The 21,369-nt window shown below is 40.4% G+C and overlaps 1 protein-coding gene and 1 long non-coding RNA gene across 5 annotated transcripts in view; one reads left to right on the top strand and one right to left on the bottom strand.

The window, feature by feature from the left end:
- zgc:77784 (uncharacterized protein LOC402947 homolog) overlaps positions 1-21,369 on the top strand; it is a 73,408-nt gene that overhangs the window by 37,600 nt on the left and 14,439 nt on the right. For all 4 annotated transcript variants that reach the window (XM_031296407.2, XM_031296406.2, XM_031296408.2 and 1 more), the window contains 5 exons: positions 4,556-4,680; positions 10,571-10,742; positions 12,869-13,074; positions 17,322-17,403; positions 17,639-17,801. In XM_031296407.2, the coding sequence (XP_031152267.1) occupies positions 4,556-4,680; positions 10,571-10,742; positions 12,869-13,074; positions 17,322-17,403; positions 17,639-17,801 (748 nt within the window). The remainder of the gene's footprint in view (positions 1-4,555; positions 4,681-10,570; positions 10,743-12,868; positions 13,075-17,321; positions 17,404-17,638; positions 17,802-21,369) is intronic.
- On the bottom strand, positions 1,851-14,861 carry LOC116047556. The gene is made up of 3 exons (XR_004104416.2): positions 14,851-14,861; positions 10,922-10,932; positions 1,851-2,003 (listed from the first exon to the last, which is right to left on the bottom strand). It is a non-coding gene; the product is annotated as an uncharacterized LOC116047556 (long non-coding RNA).

Raw genomic sequence — 21,369 nt, 5'->3', positions numbered from 1 at the left:
AATATAAATCAAATAAAATCATAGAGTTGCCAACAAGAGTCATATAAAAGATCAAACTAAATAAATAAGACCAATCTAATGCTATATGTCATAAGACCATAAGTACGAGACTAACCAATCAGATTTAATGAAAGACATTACAATCAAAACACTTTGATGTTGATGAAAATGGGAGAAGTATTCAGTGTTTGGGAACATGCTCTTAGTGAGAACACTACGACACACACACATGACTCAGATACCTTGTTAGTGAGCCAAATATGTGTTTGCATGCTCTCCTGTGTGTGTGTGTGTGTGTGTGCGCGTGCCTGTGCATATGTGCTCACAGATTTATAGAGAGTATGAATCCTGGCTGGAGAAGCTTCTCATCCTACGGGAAGCGTGAGCCAGTTATTCAGACAGGAGGTAGAAGGCGGTGGTCAGTGTAAATCCACAGAGGCTGTGATGATGGGACTAACGCAATGATCTGACCCGAGCTGGAAATTGGCAGCTCCGCCCAGACCTTTCCCAAAATAACTGAGTAAATGTCATCTGAACGCTGCTGCCGAGCGCTGCGGTGATTTGTTAATTTCAGAGGACACGGAGGTGATGTCTCTCATTAAAGATGAGAAGACGATGACAGTGTAGTGATACATCAAAAAACTCAGAAGGTTAAAGAAGCAACTCTTACATCTTTGCTTGTTAAGGGCTGATGATTGCTTTCTTGGTACAGATCTGGCTTCCAAGAAGTGGTGGAAAGTAACTGAGTATATTTACTCAAAACTGTCAATCAATGCCTTTACTTGCATGTTTTACTACACTATGACAGTATAGTTACTTTTAAGATTAACATTTTACTTCAAAAGCATATTATTTATTTTATATGGACATCACAGTAGCAATTGTAATTGTAACATATTTGCACAAGAAGCAGATGCAAGTGTTTGTATTTAAATGCTAATTCGCAACATCAGAAGAGGCTTTTGTTTTAAAAGTTAAAAGATGCATACATTAAACTAAAATACATCAAATATCACAAATTCATTCACAAATGAGTTTATACAATTGAATGCATCGTTAGAGATTGAACCAGTGATTTCCAAAGTTTTTGGCTTGAGACCTCTACAAAAAGTAGCATTTTGTAGGGGGTCCTTGTGACATTTCAGATGTCTATGAGTTGTTAGCAGTTCCATCACAGAATGACTCCCCCTCTAAAAAAATGATTGCTTTTCTTTTCTCTCTTTCTACCTCATTAATCATCTCACAACCCCTCAGATTTATCTTGAGACCCTTTGGTGGGGCCCAACCCCTAGGTTAGAAACCACTCTGGTATATAAAGTAGGCAAGGCAAGGCAGCTTTATTTGTATAGCACATTTCAGCAACAGGGCAATTCAAAGTGTTTTACATAAAACATTAAAGAGCAGTTAAAACAAACAATTATCGTACTTTTTTTTTTTTTTTTTTTTTAAACAGGCAGGACCATATTTCTTTACCATCTCATCCACCACGGGCCCCACAGGAACATGTGACTTTGTACTCGTTACCCATAACAAGAGTGGCAGTACTTCTCTTTACTTCTCCCTTTAATCAAGGCAAACTCAGTTCCAACTGTTTTCGATTTGATCATAAAATCTATGTCACACACGCGTTGGAAATATTCTCAGAAATATGCCCGTTATCTGTTCAAAAATACCACTAGATAAAAGACGAGAATAAAATTGACAGTGCAGTATAAGAAATTAACAATTATTTAAAGAAAGGCAACATCAAAAAGAAAGGTCTTCAGCCATAATTTGAAAGAACTGAGAGTTGTGGCGGACCTGCAGTTTTCTACGAGTTTGGGTTTTGGTAACCCTTAACCTTGACGCAGACACCATTCACTGTGATATATTAATGGCAAGCCGAAAGCAGTCGCGGTGTTGTTGACATTACACTTCCTGTGAGACAAGCAGGCACAACAGTGGTTTCTATGCCCTGAGGACTGACTGACAGGCTGAGATTGTAAGGCAAGGCAACTTTATTTCTACAGTACCTTTCAACAACAAGGCAATTCAAAGTGCTTTATTTGAAACATTAAAGAGCAATTAAAAACGGTCATGATGAAAATAAAATAGGCTAAAAAATAATATACAAATACAAGAATAAAAGTTGAATAATTATTCAATTTAATTAGGGCTGTCAGCATTAACGCGTTAATCGCGATACGATTAAGGGCCGAGCATAATGCGTTAATTTTTTTTTAATCTTATTAATCGTATGCCGCCATTTATTCATTTCTTTTCACTTCACTCGGCTTTGCGTCTTCCTAACAGGCTACTATTTTGCCGTACTTCCTCGTCACACATCCTGCTGCTGCAGGAATAGCAACGTGGATTTCGGGGCCTCATTCTGGTGCCACTGATATGCCTGCACTTCTCTCTGATGCTCTGAAACAGACGTTACAGGAAACAGAAACATCGCTGCACATGACGCTAGTTAACACTACACTCGACAGCAGCTAACGTTAGCCTACCGCTAGCTAGTAGCTGGATTAAACACGGTTACAATGCTGACAGCTAACGCTAAACGGTGTAAAGTTTGTCTGTATTTCACTGTAGAGGATTCCGACACCGGGATGTAACAATCTGCAGCTGCTGTTGTCGAAAAAACACAGATGGTACGTTCAATGAAACTGGAAATTTACAGCCTCGTGGTGCATTCAAAGTTGTTGTTAACGATTGTTTTTTGACGATATGGCCTTAGCAATAAACAAGCCGTTCTTTAATGTCGCCAACTGTTTAGTACCCTTCTTTTTTTTTTTTTTTACTTTCTTAAAAAGTATTGGTTCAGGCACCGGTACCATTTTAAAAGTACCGCTTTAGCACCGGTATCCAAACCAAACAATACCCAACCCTAATATTGACTCTAGATTCAAATGTGTGACTAGATTAAATATATAATAAACAAATACAAATCTTAAAATCAAGTTCATAAAGTAACTTTCTTTGCATTCATTTGATTCCCAGTCAAGATACACTGGTAAGAATTGCTTTCCATTGTTAATATGTACTTAAAAACAGTTCTGAAATGCAAAATAATATAATTTTAATCATGTGATAAAACATGTGATTAATTGCAATTAACTATAGAAAGTCAACGATTAATCGCGATTAAGAAAATTTAATTGTTTGACAGCCCCAGTAAATAGGTTTGGAATTATTTAACTGAAATAATGTTTTTGTAATTACAGAGGGAAAGTACCGAAAAAAAGTACCGTTGGGTACTGGGAACCGAATTTCAGGTACCGGTATCGGTACTGATATTGGTTCAGATGCGAAAGGTACCCAACCCTACTAGCTACTACAGTAAAATGCTGTTACACATTGATGCATCAGTTAATCTAATTATGTTATACATACTAGGATTGCACTATATTGACTAAATGTGATATTGCAATATCGATTATGAATATTGCAATATCAATATTAATTTAGATATTTTTAAACATATGTAAAATTACAAAAGTTATATGAAAACGCATCAAAACAGATTCATAACAAATTAAACAAGTTTTCTTAAAACACAAGGTTTATTTCAACTGACATGAATAAAGAAATAAGGACCATGTCTACAGAACAGGACATGTTTTACTGGTTGGACAGTATAAAATAAATAAAGAGAACAGGACACAACTTTACTTTCGCTTCTCTGATTTGTTCCGTTTTGTTGTCTCTATCTATTTCTTCACTTACACTGTCACTCTGTCCAAATATGCACACACATGGTACATTACATAGGGTTTGTCACGTAGTGGACCTGTGCGCTGACGTGTACTAACATGTGCAAGTGGCACGGTAACCGGCCAATGAAACAGGATGATTACAGCGTTTCAAGCGGGCTCTAAATCAAACACAACTAAGCCACACAGCCAACGGACGGACAAAATAGACTAAATATTGCATACTTATTGCGACACTTTCGATATAATATAAAGCAATGTGATACTGCGATAACTATAATTGAATAAAATAATTGAGTCGATATATCATGCACCCCTACAGATATTTTTTTTTCTGTAGAACAAGCACTTTTAAGTACTTTTACTTGTGAAACTAGTTTGCTGATAATACTTATGCACTTTTACCTAAGGACCTTTACTTGTAATGAAGTATTTTTACATTGTTGTACTTTTGCTTAAGTAAAAGGAAATAAATATGTCTTTCACCAAAAAAAAGCAACTACAGGCTACTCTTTTTGCACTTGCTCTGTTTACTTTAAGTTTTTATTTTGTATTCCTCCTGAAAGTGACTTTATTTAGTTCTTGGATTGATAGCCTACATCTGGCTTCAGGTTGCACTACAAATTCATTTTACTTGAAGAGTGCAGTGTTAAACAATTTTAATAAATAGAGATTTGAACCTTATTGAAATTTGTTGTGTGTAAATTGTTAATAATTGAAAAATTAATCGTTAGATTAGATGACTAATCGAAAAAATAATTGCTAGATTAATTGTTTAAAAAAATAATCGTTTGGGACAGCCCTAGTGGAAACAGTGCAGCTTTTAATGGGTGGTCACACCTCTTTTCCTCCTCCAGTACCACCTCAGATTGCCACAAAGCCCCGAGACCAGATTGCCAGCCAGGGGAGGAGCATCACCTTCCAATGCAGCACCACAGGAAACCCCCCACCTGCCATCTTCTGGCAGAAAGAGGGCAGCCAGGTAAGAGACTGGAGCAGGGAACAAGACATCCTCTAATGCTGAATACTGCAGCAACATCCACTACAGTAAATCCGGTGTTGGAATCACTGGATGAGTAAGTGTGTTTGGGGATATTTGTAAACCTTACTCCTACTGTATAGTTTATCATATCCACAAGACGAGTTTTCACACGTCTTTGTTTTAAAGGCGAGAACAACTCACCGCAACATGAACAGGTTTCGTCCGATTTAATCATACTTTTTCCTCACACTTTTTTTTAGGACTCTCACACTTATTAACACACATTTTTCAAAGAGAAAAAAGCGAGAGGCGAACAGGAGAATGCAGCACATTTGCATTTGGCACCGAGATATGACTAGAGACAAAGTGTTGGAAGGCATTGTGGTATTGCGTTGGCGAGAAATGTTTCTCCTGCTTGCGGCCGCAGTGTAAGAGAGTTGTGTTGAAGAGGGGGTGGGGGTAGAAAAGAAGAGGGAGAGGTGGCAGGAAGTACACCAGGTGTGAAAACTGCATCTTCAGGGCAAACCTGTAGACAAACACTGTCCTCCTTCCACATTGTACTCAACTAAAAATACCCTGTTGCTCAACAGCAGCTGGGATCAGTGACTTGGAGGAGCAGCTTCAGATGTTTTTAGAAGCTTGTCAGAGAGCAAACAGGAAGTTCAGCTACAGATTTTGTGAATAAGCTTCCGTCTGCAGGATGGTTCGGGCGCATGGCTTGGCTGTTTGTAGAGCTTTTTGCTGTATTTGGGGGATTAACTGTAGCCTTATAACCTTGGTCCCTCCACCAAAGTCTAAGCCTCTTAGAGGAATGAAATGGATGGCTGAATGGATTGATGTGGATCCCTTCCCCCTTGTTCACATCCATCTCACTTACAGAAAAACAGAATGGGACCGCTATAAAACGTCTGTTGACGGGCATCATCCCAAAAACACCAAAACAACTGTAGCCCACTCACTCAATTCTAATTGGTTACAGGATTATCATGTGCCCCTTTAAATCTGATAGATCCGTTGCATGGGAGATGAATTGGTGAGGGGTAGCCTACTAAAATGTAAAATTAGGATGCGTCCACAGTAGCCAACAAATTCGGGCATATGAGTCTGAATAGGGTGCAGAGAGGCCTAGCGTCACTGTGTCCATGTTGGGACACCACTCGCTGCTGTTGGCCATATCCAGAGACTTCCAACCTGATGCACTTTCCAGTCTTTTCGCGTACTTTCCAATTGCGATCATCACCAGCAGAATTAATCTATACCTAGTGTTTCCTCTGTTGATTTGACCGTGGCAGCCCCCCATGGCAACATTTCTGCACCCCACGGTATCAGAAATAGGGCTGCATTGTTAGAGTGCATGTCAGAGAATAGCGCGGATACTTCACTCGGCAGAAAAGGGGAGAAAGGAAAAAGAGACGCTGTCCGGATGATAAGCCAGTTGAGATTGTGTGTGTACGTACTGTAGAACTGTAAGTCGTATAACTTATGTTGTCAGTTCCTTTAAGCCTGGTCTTGCAAATTTAAATTAAGTTAACTGGTGATTTTCGTTGTTTGTATTCTTCACCTGCTAGCTAAATTGCACGTGGCTGTTGATTCGATAGCAATTGCTGAACGCCCTTGCTCACGTTTGTATTTTAGGTGCATTATTTACATGCTGAAATAGTTACACTGCATTAAGATAATGTAATTAATAGTGGGTTTATTGTCATTTGCTACAGAATGCTTAGCCTATATGTCAAGATCAAAGTTGGCCTATATAGCAACTCAAAAAATACAGTTCAATCACAACAGAAAATATTGTGTGTGTGAATAGAGGTGTTCGGACCTGCCCCCACTGCTAAAAAGAAAATCTAAAGGAAACACTGATACCCATCTAACAATCTACGTATGAGTTTTCATATATGTACATGGACATTTACATGTCTAATTAGTATATACAAGTTGAAATATTTTTACTGTACTGGAAATTAAGGAGCTTTTATTGCATAATTCAAAGTTGTTGAAGCATGTCATTTTATTGTGAAGGACGTAAGTACGATCCCGGTAGTTTTGACAGCGTTGATTCGACTTAATAGGGGCTTTCCGACCGGAGGGATTTTTGCAGTTCTTAGAACTAAACGTTCCTAGAATTCTTTTTTTGTCGTGTTCCGACAGGAAAAAAATTGGGGATTTTTAAGTTCCTCTGGCCTCAGTAGCGTACTTTTTTAGCTCCTACTTCAGAGCAGGGTCTTTTCCCTTTTCCTAGGTGTACTTCATTGGTCGAACTTATAAGTCACGCCCACTGCCAACTCGGAACTTGCAGACAGAGCAACAACCAACAACGGGACATTTAACAATTTTCACCATCTTATTCATCATTAAATTCACTTCTGACAACATTTTAGGCGAGAAATTAACTGTTTAGGCAAGAATATAGGCAGTCTTGCGAAAATTGATGCCGAATTGACAATTTGCTTCAAAGTTTTCGGAGTTGAGAACCTCCATGAAGTGAGGCGACAGCCAGCAAGCGCCTGCCCCGGTGTTCTGTCGATCTATGCTACCTATCGAGATGTGCTACTTAGCGGTTCTGCGCATGCGCACAACCCACAAGCGAGGTCTGATTCCCCGCCCATAAATCTATGCAACCTTGCGGTCGGATGGATTGGAGTAGTGGTGCAATATATAATGATTCTGTTGGGGGAGCATTATTTGATAGGGTATATTTGTCTATCAGAATATGCTACCACTGAAATACAAACATAAGATGTCAATACTATTAGAGTTATACCTCTATGGGATTCAGCCTGCCTGCACAATTGGAAATGGGAACACATAAGGAAGCACATTTCGATAGGGCAGCGTGACTCGATAGACTCTACTATGGATTTGCGCTACGGTAGCATTTTTCGACAAGGCAGCATAGATCGTCAGAACACCGGCCTCTAGCTCATCGCTCGGCCAGTCTTGCTCAGACACCTCGCTGTAAGCTGGAGGCCTCTCAGATCGCTCTCGTAAATAAGAGGCTTTTATTTTGCCGTTGACGGTTCGTTTGTTTAAATATCACAACACATGTCCATCATAAGATTAACGGGAACCTGTGGTGTAACTGTCTTTTCGGAGTTAAACTCCACAAGCGTGTCCTGCGGCTCGCCGGCCGTCACACACGCACACACACCCACACACCCCCAATACCCCCGAAAAACCAGCAGCGCCCAGTGTTTACAGCAAGGAAATAGGGGTGTCCGGTTACAGCGAAGGGTAACGCACGGCTAATTCACCGGTGTTACCGTATTATAGCCAGCTCTTGTAAAGTAAAAGCTTATTTGACACATGAATCACATTACAGCAACCCCTGAATAAACATTAAAACCACATTGATTGAATGTCATTCAAGAAAATGTTTATTCCAGATTCAGGCAATTTAATCCTTTAAAATGTCCTTATGACCCAAAAGAAACAAACAAAAATACAACAGGGGTTTTTAATACTCAGTTTGTGGTACCACAAACGTTGGTGTGCTTGTGTTACGGTCCTTTACGCGTCAGTCTCACTGTGTTGTGTATGTGGAGCTGCATCTGCACATGAGGAAACCAAGCTGAATCAGGATAAGCATGTCGACATCACGGACAGAGACGTAAACAGCCCACAGCCGTTATCAGGAGTTCTGCTTTTTTTTTATTAAACTTGTTCAACTGTGATCGTATAGTGGAATGGTTATTTTTAACAAAAGTATAGTGTTACATGTTTTACAATACTTTGTCTATTTCACAGTAAAATGTAAAATACAACAAATTAAATCCTCAACTTCTAAGACATTTCTGCTGTATAAAAATACAATATATGAATCAGTACAGTGTCTTCAACACCGGAAAATAGCTCTTTTTAACATTATACATTTTTCACATAACAAAAGTCAATATCAAATTCAATAACAGTTACCTGCACATGAGGAAACCAAGCTGAATCAGGATAAGCATGTCGACATCACGGACAGAGACGTAAACAGCCCTACACAACGCACAGTAAGTCAGACGGAGGAATAGCATTAGAAACCATGCAAAATAAGCTAGGCTACATTTAGCATTGAGCTCTGAGCCTAAAACTCATCTCTAAAGTACATCACAACAAGAATACAGTAAAATAAAACATTGTGTGGTGGGCTTTAAAGCATTTTGGCTAATATTGTCTCTGCGGCATTTAACATGCGACTTACCACAGCAGTTATCAGGAGTTCTGCTGTGGATTACCCATAATTCGTTACTTTTAGCGCCGCGGCGCAATGTGAAAGTGACGCCGGCAGACGGCGCTGTCCCCATTTATGCAGCAATTTAACAGAACACATACACAACCCGTTACACTTGTTTAAGCTCATTTGAAATCCTCAAGGACAATATGGCCTGTACTCACTGTTCCTCGGTAACTCAGAAAGCTGTTAGTAGCAGACTTTTCAAACCCTCTGTCCAGCGGGAAGCTGTAGATGAACCTATCCGGAGTCTCTGTTTGTGTGCAGAACACAGGCTCTTCTGCCATGCAAGTCCTGAGCACCTCTACTGCAGCAGCATGCGTGACGGCATCCGATGTACACTATCCAGAAATTCACAAACACTTATGAGCTTACTAAAGCTTAACTTAAATGTCCATATCATTACCGTTATCAATGTACATACTCACTCAGACACTTGGTGGCAAAGTGGGTTTAAGCACGCACAGTATCTTCTCCCAGCTGGTGAGGGTGATAGTTAATTAGCTAGCTAGCTTATTAGCAACCGTACACACTTGGCTGTGGCGTTAGCTCCACTTCAGTAGCATTAACGTTACCGATTGAAACAGCTCCAAAACACTTCCAAAACACAGCTCCCGTTTCAGCAGGGTTACAGAATGACATAAATCCCCCGGGTCCTAACTTTAATGAACAGTAATGTAACCGATGTGCTGAACTTTCAGCCAACTCTTAGCGTTTTCTCTGACTCTTCCCTCCTTTTCTTGCTCAATCTTTTTCTCGTTCCGTTAATTCCCGCCCCCTCAAAGAACCCGGTAGGTTACTAGACTCTTCTCTGATTGGCTAGTAACAACATTGACACCTGACCGGCGTGGCCGCACCCAATACAGAAGAAAATGCACTTGAGAGGTTCAAGGGCTACTAACAACAGAGGCCATTTCACTATCTTACCAAACTATGTGTTTCTCTGTGTTTCTCTATATTATCTATCTATCTATATATATATATATATATATATATATATATATATATATATATATATATATATATATATATATATATATATATATATCTTATATTCTCTGAGTTTTTGTGATTGTTGCGGGCAAAAATCCTTGATTATGCGGCACGTTTTCTTAAAAAATGCGATGGAATATGCAGGATATTTATGCAATTTTATGCGATGAAATTGCGGGAACTTGCAAAAAATTGCGGGAACTTGCAAAAACTGCGGTTTCATCATGGCTTCATCGCGGGGTTTGCAGCTTTTCGATGATGTTCACGTCGCGTAATTACGTCACTTCATAACGTTCCCATGGCAACAGGGGACAATGGCTGCTCTTGTGTGAAGTAAACGCAACATTTTTCAACTTTCTGCTAAGATATATGTGACTTTTTTTGCAACGAAAATGCGGGGATTATGAAATCATGCAAGCCCCGCATATTTTGCGCGGAAATCAGCAATTTATGCGGCGAAAGTGCGGCGTATTTGAAAAAATGCGGCCGCATAAATATGCAGACTTTGGCTGATTATGCATTGAATTATGCGATCGCATAATCACGTTTTTCTGGAGGTAGTGACTGTTTCATGCCATTTTAAAGATTAAATTATGAATGAATTAATTGAAGTATAGACACAATGTAGCCTTGCTTTTAAATGGTATCTTCTGTTCTGCTGTCTGTATGTGTGTTTAGATGTTGTTGTTCCCCGGCCAGCCACCGTCGCAGTCTGGCCGTTACTCTGTCTCCATGAGTGGAGAACTGACCATCACTGACGTCCACCCCGAGGACTCTGGCTTCTACATCTGCCAGGCCATCAGCGTAGCAGGAAGTGTGTTGACCAAGGCGCTGCTGGAGGTGGAGGGAGGTGAGACTTCAGTCCACACAGTTAACGTTTGAACCTGGAGGAGGTTTATTCTTTATTCTCTACTCAGCTAATGAGAAGAAAACATATTAATTACTAACAGTGTTGGGCAAGTTACTTCCAAAATGTAATACATTATAGATTACTAGTTACTGTCATTTGAGAGTAATTAGTTATATTACAATATTACTGTCTCTGAATTGTAATGCGTTACACTACTTTTGCATTACTTTTGAGTTACTTTCACCAAAATAACAGGGGAAGTTTGATTTGGCAGCTAGCTTGTGAATTTCACCACCGGATCAATAAAGTCTCGTCTTTATCCACTTTAATACATCATAGATTATTCATATTTTGTATAATTAATATAAATATGCAAAGTAACTAAAGCTATACAAAATAGATAAGTAAAACATATAATAGGCAAGTAGGAGAAAATGAAAATACTCAAAAGTATGGCATTGTTGTAAAATGTTTGTTTATAGCACTTAAAACACTCTAAAGGAAATGTTCAATTATAGTGTGATTAAAACTCACTATTAACATTATTTACAGTACTTGATTTACAGCTGATTTGTGAAAAGGTAGCCTACACAACCTTATTTAACAGTAATATAGTTTTACTGCGAACCGTCACAGGAAGTGCTTTTATTTTGAAGTAGGCTACACGGAAGTTGTCTGTTGTGTAGCCTACTCTTGCTAGCTTACTGAGAAGCAACATGTCCGTCAGGCTCCAGTTGTTCACTTTCTTGTTTGTAAAACTGCAACATATTGAACAGTAAATGGTCACAGTAAAAGACAAGCGTTTTTGGTCGTCATTCGAAGCCATTCCACTACAGGCATAGTTACTCTCCACGGCTGATAAAAATGCAATGATATTTACGTGTAGCAAGCCTCAACATTAATTCCCGACATGTTTATATCTGTCTGACGTACCGTCACCTGTTGGGACATACATGCTGTCCGTACCGTCACCTGTTGGGACATACAGGCTGTCCGTACCGTCACCTGTTGGGACATACATGCTGTCCGTACCGTCTCTGGTTCTAGCTCTGACCACGGGAACAGAAACAGGACAGCTCACTTCAACGCAGCGTAATAACTCCTTAAAATAATATCCATCTCGCAAATGTATTTGTCTCTGCAGTCATCTCAACCATCGAATACAGCGACAGGAAAATAATACGGCTTTTTTTTTTTCCTGTGAAGAAATGTGTCGCGTTGTTGGTGAATTCTTAAAAAAAACAATGCACCACTAAATGTTGCGTTAAAATGCATTGTAACTCGCGTTACTGAGATTGTAACGAGTATAATATTACCGAAATTTAATTAGTAATGCGTTATATTACTGCGTTACAGCAAAAAGGAATACATTACTGTAATTGCGTTACTTTTGTAACGCGTTACTCCCAACACTGATTACTAAGTAGGTGCATAACAATACGGCTCATAAAGACCAGGAAAGAACACAGTTAGAGACCCCATGCTCGATGAGCAATGGATTTTAGGCTTAATGTTCTTCCTCAGGCTGCTTGTAAACACCAGATTTAAGCTTTCTTTTTTGTGCTTTTTATGCAGCCTATTATTTTCTGCCTACTAAGCATCTGAAGTACTCTCACCCTTTACACTCGGGCAGGTATTAACTTTATAATCTTGTTTTCTATAGGCCTTTTGTACGCCCTACAAATATGTTTTTCACCACTTTTCTCCACCGTTTAGCTGTTATAAAACAATCTGATCTTGATTGTTTTGTGGTTCGTATCCTATCATACTGGCTTGACCTGAGTGAGTTAATTCTGAAAGCAGTTACGAGCACTTGATAAACAAAGTGACAGAAAGCAGCGTTCAGTTCACGATTTTCCAAAGGTTTAATGAGACACACAAGAATACATACATTTGACGTGAGAGTAGATAGATAGAAAGAGGCACCAGAGGAAAGGAGAAATTTAACTCAAGGTAGCTTCATGCAGATTAATCTTCACTTTATGATACAAATGTATGATACCAATTAAAGCAGATGAGAGAGGCTTTGTTTAGAGTTTTTACCGAATGGAATGTAACAGATTCACAACAATAGCCAATCAGAAGACAGACATAATATTCTGCCTCCTCTCCCCTCAAACTGGTAGGTCCTTCAGGTCGTGTCCCGCCGATTATTCGCCAAGGACCGGCCAATCAGACTGTATCTCAGGGCGCGACGGCGTACCTGCACTGCCGTGTAATCGGAGGACCCTCAGTGAAGATTTCATGGGAGAAGGATGGAGAAAGACTTCTGGGAAATAAGCCTCGACTGACCTTGATGGAGAATGGCAGTTTGCAAATCACAGACATAAAGGTGTGTGTGTGTGTGTGTGTGTGTGTGTGTGTGTGTGTGTGTGTGTGTGTGTGTGTGTGTGAAGTGGGTGTCATTTATTAGAAAGGGCATGAAAAGCATGAGCTTTGCTGCTAAACTGAAGGAAAAACTGACTGTTTGACTGCACAGAACAGTGTAAAAACTTCCTGTCTGATCTCTGGCAAGGAGGTAAGCGAGCGTCCACAAAGCGTAGCTCCTGTGGAGCCATTTTGTTGCTATCAAGCCATCACCTGCCATTAGCATTCCATTGACTGCCATTCATTTTGGCGCCACTTTGACAGTGAATAACTTTACATCTGAAGCGTTTAAAGACTTTATTTGTCCATTGTTTATTTCTAAAGAAACACGACAATGTATAAAAGGCTCCATTACCTTGTATCTCACGTTATGGCTCCGTAGCAGACGTTTTTGTAAAAATAGGCTAACGATTGTGTCATAACCACGGGACTTACTGTCGCATAGTAGAGGAATTACCGTATAGTACAGGAGAAGCTCACAGGCAGTTTAGACTTACATTAGCTGTTTAAGTTTAATTACTAATGTTAACTAGCATTTTAGTTAGCAATAATTAACCTGTGTCCATGTTATCTCCTTACATATACCTACGCTCTCCGTCTCTGCAAGATTGGGAATGATTGAGATTTCTCTTGGCACAGCTACCAGAAGACTTCCAACTTTCAGACAGGTTGATCACGTCACATTTACATCGTCTCTCTCGGTTGGAGGCTGCTCAGTAACGCTCAGCGCTCACCGGAAAAGTGCTTCTAAAGGCCTTCACTGGTCTCCGTAGAAAACAACGGCGTCACTTTGTCCACTTCTTTAACTGTCTATCTCTGGCCTAATTTCACTTTCTCTGCAGCCCACATGTTTTTATTTTTTTCCTTTTCCATTATAAATTTTATTTTCGTTTGTAAAATGAAGGTGAGACTGAGTTTCAAAGACCAATCTCTCTGAGGCAGAGCGTATCTCTCCAGCGCAGTTATGTGCTCATACGGTGTGTAATTGTAATGTTAATGAAGGTGCTTGTTTGTAAATGCTAATGTGTTCTACTTTGATGGAAGAGCAGTCAGCAGCCCCTTTGTGCTTTAACCCCTCCTGGAGGTCAGCGAGTGCACGCAGGACGGAGCGAAAGCAGCATCGTTTTTGTTAATTGACTGGCGATAGATGATTAATCATCTGACCAGCTTTTAATTAAATCTCCTGCCCCGACTATGCTTCACCACTTCCTCCCACTTCCTCTCTCATCCTCTTTCCCTCGCTGTGGTGCTGAGCAAACTTGGAGCATTAAGGTTTGGTCCAATGCACCACTGAGGCTGGGGAAATCTGCCATGCCAATGGACTCAGTGGAACAGAAGAGATGCATTAGTGTGGCATCAAGGGGATGACAAGGGGAAAAAAAGAAGAGGGCAAATGTAGATGACGAGTGAGGGACTAAAAATATTTACCCTGCTGATGCCTACCCACCATCAATATTTTAGCAGCAGTTGAAGTCATCTAAAGACGTTCACCTGCCCACACGCTGTGCTGTCTGTCAGCCAGAGGTCAGTACTGCAGTGGATGATCTCATACGGTCTGATGACAGCTCCAGCAGATTGGATCTCAGCCAGGACAGGGCTGGAGCAAACACTAGGAGTGTCAGTGAAGCATGAAGGCATATACTATACAGGGCATAATGTAAACAGGGGGGCAGGTACAGTAGAGTTTGGTGTGGTGCCTCATGGTTTGTAGCAATGGAGCTTTGAGAGCTCAGGTGAAGACTAGTGAGCAGTGTTGGAAGAAGTATTCAGATCCTTCACTTAAGTAAAAGTACTAATACCACACTGTAAAAATACTCTGTCCTTGCATTGAAAATGTTACTTAAGTAAAAGTATGTAAGTATCATTAGGAAAATGTACTAAAAGTAAAGTAAAAGTACTCAATGCACAAAAATCCTCACATTTTAGAAACTGGATACGATCAAAACAGTTCTGTCAATCAACAAGTGTTTAATCGGTTAATTATTTCAGCTGTACTTGTAGACCTGTATTTTGTCAGTTTATTTTATAATAATCATCATATTTTATAGACTGTGTTTGCGTGCAAAGAAATCTTAATTTGTAAATGAACTAGTAACGACAGCTGTCAGATTAATGCAGTGGAGTAAAAAGTACAATATTTCTTTCTGAAATGTAGTGGAGTAATTGTAGAAAGTAGCATGAAAAGACCTCAAATTTGTACTTAAGTATAGTACTTGAGTAATTGTACTGAGTTACATTCCACCACTGAGTGAGTTTAGGCAAGCGTGGATTACATTTGAATTTAAGAATGATGGAAAACCAGACAGCAGTGGTCAAAGAAGTATTCATATCCTTTATGTAAAGCTGAATTATGACCCGACTCTGCAGTCACCCTCAGCTTGACAGAGCTTTTTAGTGTCTGCCAGCTTACTGTTTAGGTTTCATCACTTTAATGTGCTGGGTTTGACTCTCACTGCTCTCAGCAGCATCAGGCAGCTGTTTTTTTAAGTGAAATAGCACAGATATTTCCCTCAGGAGTTGGCGGAGGCCCAAAACGGAGCTAAAAGGAGAGTGAATATTGGACATTTATCAGGTGGCCAGCAACACGACTCCAAATGAATGCTAATGTTGCTCTGTAACTGATGGATGTGTAAGTAAGGAGCTGTTTCCAATAATAAATAAATTATGAAAGAATTATTACTTGGGTTCAAACAGAGCATCTTCTTTCGGGCAATCTTATTTTCCAACCAAATTAACTATATACAGAATGGGATGAGATCAGTGGAGTCAGTGGCGTAGGGTGTGCATGAGTGAAAGAGGTGAGTGTGTGTTGGTGTTGTAAAGTGTAAACATCGCAAAAGGCAAACCTAGGACAACATAACCAAACCAAACCAAACCACGGTGTGCCTGTGGAGACAGCCAGAGCAGAAAGAGTTTAAGTAATCTCAGCACACTGGGCACTGGTAAAATGAGCTATTCTAAGTAGTGAACTGAAAATGGGAGGCAGAAGTTAGAAACACACCTCCACAATGTCAACTGCAAAACCACTCCAAAATGACACCACAGGGTCATTGCAATTATGTTTTATTGGGATGCATTAACATGTGAACAGCATGTTACATGTAATGTTGTGGCTACATTATACTTTAAAGTGCCCATATTATGAAAAAAAACATTTTTTCTGGGATTTGGGGTGTTATTTTGTGTCTCTGGTGCTTCCACACCCCAAAAAATTAAAAACTTGGAGGGCAGAAATGGAATGACGTAATATATCCACCAAAAAGCAAACTACGCAAACATCCATGCTGTTTTGAGTGAGATACAGGTTTCTGAATGTGTCCTGCCTTCAGTCTCCAGTTGAGCTGTTCAAAATCTGCACGGCTTTCTACGTAACTAGCCGAAACGAGGGTGCTAGGGGGCTAACCGTTAGCATGCTAGCGCTAGCATGCTAGCTCGTTCTCTATAGCAAAACGCTGCTACAACACACACAGATTCACCCTAATCTACAAAATAAATTGTAGAACTACTTACATGTCCCTGTTCTACAGGTATTCCATGCAAAGTTGGAAGTGCACCCTCATTTAGAAGAAGTCTCCCAGCTAATCCTGCCTTGTACAGGCCGAAGTTGCAGAAACACCTAGCTAGCAATTGTGATCTTACCAATCTACTGCGCATGTGCGACTGACAACAAAGATCTTACAGAAGTTGAGAGGTCTCACTCTGTAGCTAAAACAGAGACCTGAAGACAGCGTGAAAAGAGGAGCTGCAGCAATGGGCAGTACGACAAAAATATGGTGTTTTTTGAAAATTAAACCATGTAAGCCTATTCTGATACAATCTAAAATTACAATTATGAACCTGACAATGAGCACAATATGGCCACTTTAAAATAAATCTGTACAGAAACTAGTACATGTACATGTCAGGTGAATGTAGTTAAGTAAAACATGCAGTATTTACCTTTTGAAATGTAGAAGTACAAACTAGCATATTATGGAAATTGTATGCAGTAAGCACAATACTTATAGTAAATGTATAGTCTTCTACTGCCAGACAGATTGAGAATAGGATGACTTTGCTGACTTTGGCGTTCTTGATCTAAACATTCTTTCAGTCATCTAAATAGACCCAAACCATCCTTCAAGAATGAACAACTGCTGGCAGCATTTGTTTTTCATTGGCTCCTTTTTTTTTCCCGGGTATCTGTCTGAAATGTTAACTTCTGTTCAACAGGATGCAGACTCGGGGATGTACACGTGCGTGGTATCTAGCGCCACAGGGGAGACGAGCTGGAGTGGGATGCTGACTGTCAGAGGTACTCCCACCAAAACTCTCCACACTCCGTCTCTCTGATACACTTTACACTCTAGTCGCTCTCACACTACACCTCCATGCTCAAGAAACTACACGCTCTGCCAGTGTTCTTTATAAGAGCACAGGCTGTAGCCATAACAGGACAAAATCCTCTCCAGTTTCAGCCAAAATGTTGATGAGAATCAATCTGTTGTTGTGGTATAACAGTGCTGTTTGTGCTCTGGTTTGTGTAACAGAGGATGGAGTTTCTTCTGTATCTAGAGAGTTTATCCAGCTTCCGGGGCCTCCGCAGAAGCCTGTAGTGACAGAAGTGACCAAAAACACTGTCACCCTCACGTGGCAGTCCAACCCTCATGAAGGCGGGGCCGCCGTCACCTCCTACATCATCGAGGCCTTCAGGTACACAATGACACACTGATACAGGAACACCTTCATTCTTTTTTGTCTTTAAAAAAACATTTTGAGTTTACAAAGTCAGATCAGACATTGTAGTGTAATCTGAAAAGCCTTCTATTAAAATATATCATTAAAAGCATAAAAAAAATGTTTTCATGATTGTAGTCTGGTTATAGGAACACTTTGATGTTTTTGGGAAATATGCGTATTTGCTTTCTTGCTGAGAGTTAGATAAGAAGATCGATACCACTTTCATATACACTGTCTGTTCAATATGAAACTACTGCAGCTTGTTATCTAAGGGGGAAACAGTTAGCCTCTCCCTGCATAAAAAAAAATCCACCAACCAGCACCTTTAAAACTCACAAATGAACATGTTTTATCTCATTTGTTGAATCTGTCCAAACAGAGCTGGTATCTGTTTTTCAGCTGTATCCACACTCTTTTTATTTTGCCAGTATTCTGACTATTCACACATAATGAGGTCTTCTTCATTTAGAGTTATTAGAGTTGGGGAATGACTCATCAATGCCTGAGGGAGAGACAGTTCTATTAAGTGACGTCCTGAAGTGAAACCGTGACACTCATTGCATCCGTATTTAGCCATGGCAATCCCGAGGAGAGCCATAGCAGTTCTAACAACAAACTAGAGGCTTTAGTGAGACAGACAGTGAGTGAAAAAAGAGACAATTACTGCTGTGGTCAGCTTGGCAACTCTGTCCTGTCCTGGGGCGAAGGAAGGAGGGGATGCTAGCCCAGTTGGAGAGTTCACTCATTACAGAAGCAGGAGAGAGGGTACAGGCAAAGTGTACAGACACAAACACACACAAAAGTCCAGTTGGTATGTGTGTGGAAAGAAAGCTCATTGTGCACGCAGAGCTGATGATGAAGATCCACTTACTGTTGCACGATCCACCAACAACAAATTGTTTGGAAATGTTTGATTTTAGGCTTCAGCAGGAACAAAGTAAGGATGTGCAAACCAATATGTTTCTGTTATAGTATCTACTGCTTATATACAGGGTTACAGGCACGTTCATTTCTACTTTTAATTTAAAGGAGAAGACATATTGGAAGGAGGATTTATGTAAAAGCAGCCACTGTTCCTGTTCAACTCCAAACCCATTTACAGATGGAGCTTTTCAAAAAAGCTGGATAATTCTATTGAAATGGCAAAATGAAATGGTTACTCTGGAGAACATTTGGCGTGAACGGGAACATGATGATAGGGAAATGCTGTGGCCTACTCGTTGTAATTACCTTGCTATTTTCCTCTCCAAGGAGTTGAAGAAAATGTTCAATTGTGCTCACGCTGTCTGATAGTCACCCGTCCCTGCACAGCATCAGGCTGTCATATCCTCACAGGACCCAGTCAGAAGCTGACATTACAACCGGCTGCAATAACAAGAAGGAAAAAAAACTTGTCATTGGAGCTGTCGGCATGCTGAGACCAGCCATGTGTTTTTAGATGAACGGAATCTCATGGATCCAAGACGCAGCTGCTTTATTCCAGATTCAAGTTTTTATTCATCCAATAATGGCTGTTAAAGGTGCACTATGAGTTCCTGCATGGTTTCAGCACAATTTCCTTTTTGTCTTAAATCGTAGGCATCTCTCCTCGATCCGCTAGCTGCCTGCCCCCTGAATACACTGTGAAAAAGCCCGGTCTCAGGAGACAACACAGGGGTAGTAAACGTCAAACAAACACTAGGGGCACAGGATAGGCACCAAAATACAACAAACCACTCCAGCCAATCACGACAAGATGGTTAAGGCCTGGACACACAGAGCCGATAATCGGCCGTTGGACAGTCTGGCGAGGTCAGTGACTCGAGTCTGTTCGGTATGTTCCGTGCCGTCCTTCATTTTGGCCGATTTGACATATATAAATCGGCAAGACAGGCACTGCCGGCAGTCTGACTCAAATGATCCATCTGATTGGTAGAGTGCTAACCCGGAAACGGGGAGCGGAATGAGCATGACTAGAGTCTCTCAAAATCTGACGAAAATCTTTTAAACTGACCTTTGTTGATCTGAAATGAAGACAGATTCAACAACTGCATGGCCTATTTCTCGCTTAAAATGTTTTCAGAAACACGTTTCGGTGAACTATTTTCACTAATTTGAATTTCCGGAGAAACCAGACCACGTGACACATTCGTCCAATCAGCTGCCGATTTTCATTTTTGGGCGACAATACAGATTAACGCCGCCTGCTGTTATGGAGACGTATTACGTCTCGTCACTTTGGTGTGTTTCGAGGCACTTTTTTGACCAATTTGGGGAGACTGATCAGCCCAACTGCCTTTTCTGCCGACGTTTGGGCGTCGGCTCTGTGTGTCTGGGCCTTTAGTCAGTTAGTCATGACAGTTACGGAAACATGGGGGTTTTGTTTGAAATTTACTTGGAACGTCAACAGAAGTGACCATGCAGGAACTCATAGTGCACCTTTAAGAGCCATGGCAGTGCCAACAGATGATTCTCACACTGTCCTGTATTTAAAAGAATTATTTTGACATTTTTTGTTTGCTTTCTTGCAGAGAGTTAGATGAGAAGATCGATACCCTTCTAATATCTGCCAGTTAGAGGTCCTGATAGATGTATATGGGATTTGGTATCGATCTTCTCATCTAAGCAAGAAAGCGAATAAGGGAATTAAGTGTGATTTTAGTAATCTATTAACTGTTTAAGTCATCTATCGAGACAACATGTTCTCAAATGTGTTTTATGTCATTTTAACTGACATGAAAATATTAATATGGACTTTGACTGTCACTTTGTGCTCGGGGAAACGGCAATGGGCCTTTTCTGACCCAAACAATGAATCAGTTAATTGAAAACATAACGGACAGATGATCTAGAGTGACAGTCATTTTTACTTGCAGCCGTAATCCCAACTAATTTATGTCATTACCCTGAGATATCACACTTTGTTTTCTCATAATCACAAAGATAGCAACAAATGTTTTCAAAACTTAATAAACGTGTGATTTACCCAATATAGAGCTCTCTTCTGTTATTGTCTGTTATAAATTCATCAGTATGTCTGCTGTCAGGCTTTCAGCAATCAAACCCATTATGTTGTTATCTCAACGTTATAATGAAGCCGTGCTCTCAAGATAGCAGCAGGAGGAAAAAAAAAAGTTTGCCTGTTGAAACTGTGGGCCCTATTTTAACGATCTAAGCGCACGGCCTGAAGCGCATGGCACAGGTGCGTTTAGGGCGTTTCCAAATCCACTTTTGCTAATTTGACTGTGGAAAAAAGGGTCAGTGCGCCGGGCGCATGGTTCAAAAGGGTTGTACTTAGTGTCTTCATTAATTCATAGGTGTGTAACAAGCATAGTGTGCGCTCGCTGTGCATAAGCCTAGGCACATTTTACTAATTTGCTGTTAAAATAACAATGAAATACTGCGCTATTGACTTTAGACCAGGTTTTTGTTGGTCAATAGAGCGATCACTTTTCGCTGCCTCAAGATAGCAATACACCAAGAATGCACCTGAACACACCTCCCTGTAAGACCAGCACGCCCATGGGCGCACAGATGGGTGCAGGTGCATTTGCTATTTAAA

Source organism: Sander lucioperca, chromosome 5 (genome assembly GCF_008315115.2).
Source record: "Sander lucioperca isolate FBNREF2018 chromosome 5, SLUC_FBN_1.2, whole genome shotgun sequence".
Taxonomy (NCBI): Eukaryota; Metazoa; Chordata; class Actinopteri; order Perciformes; family Percidae; genus Sander; species Sander lucioperca.
Note: the sequence above shows the minus strand (reverse complement) of the source record. Positions and strands in the feature narration are given on the sequence as shown.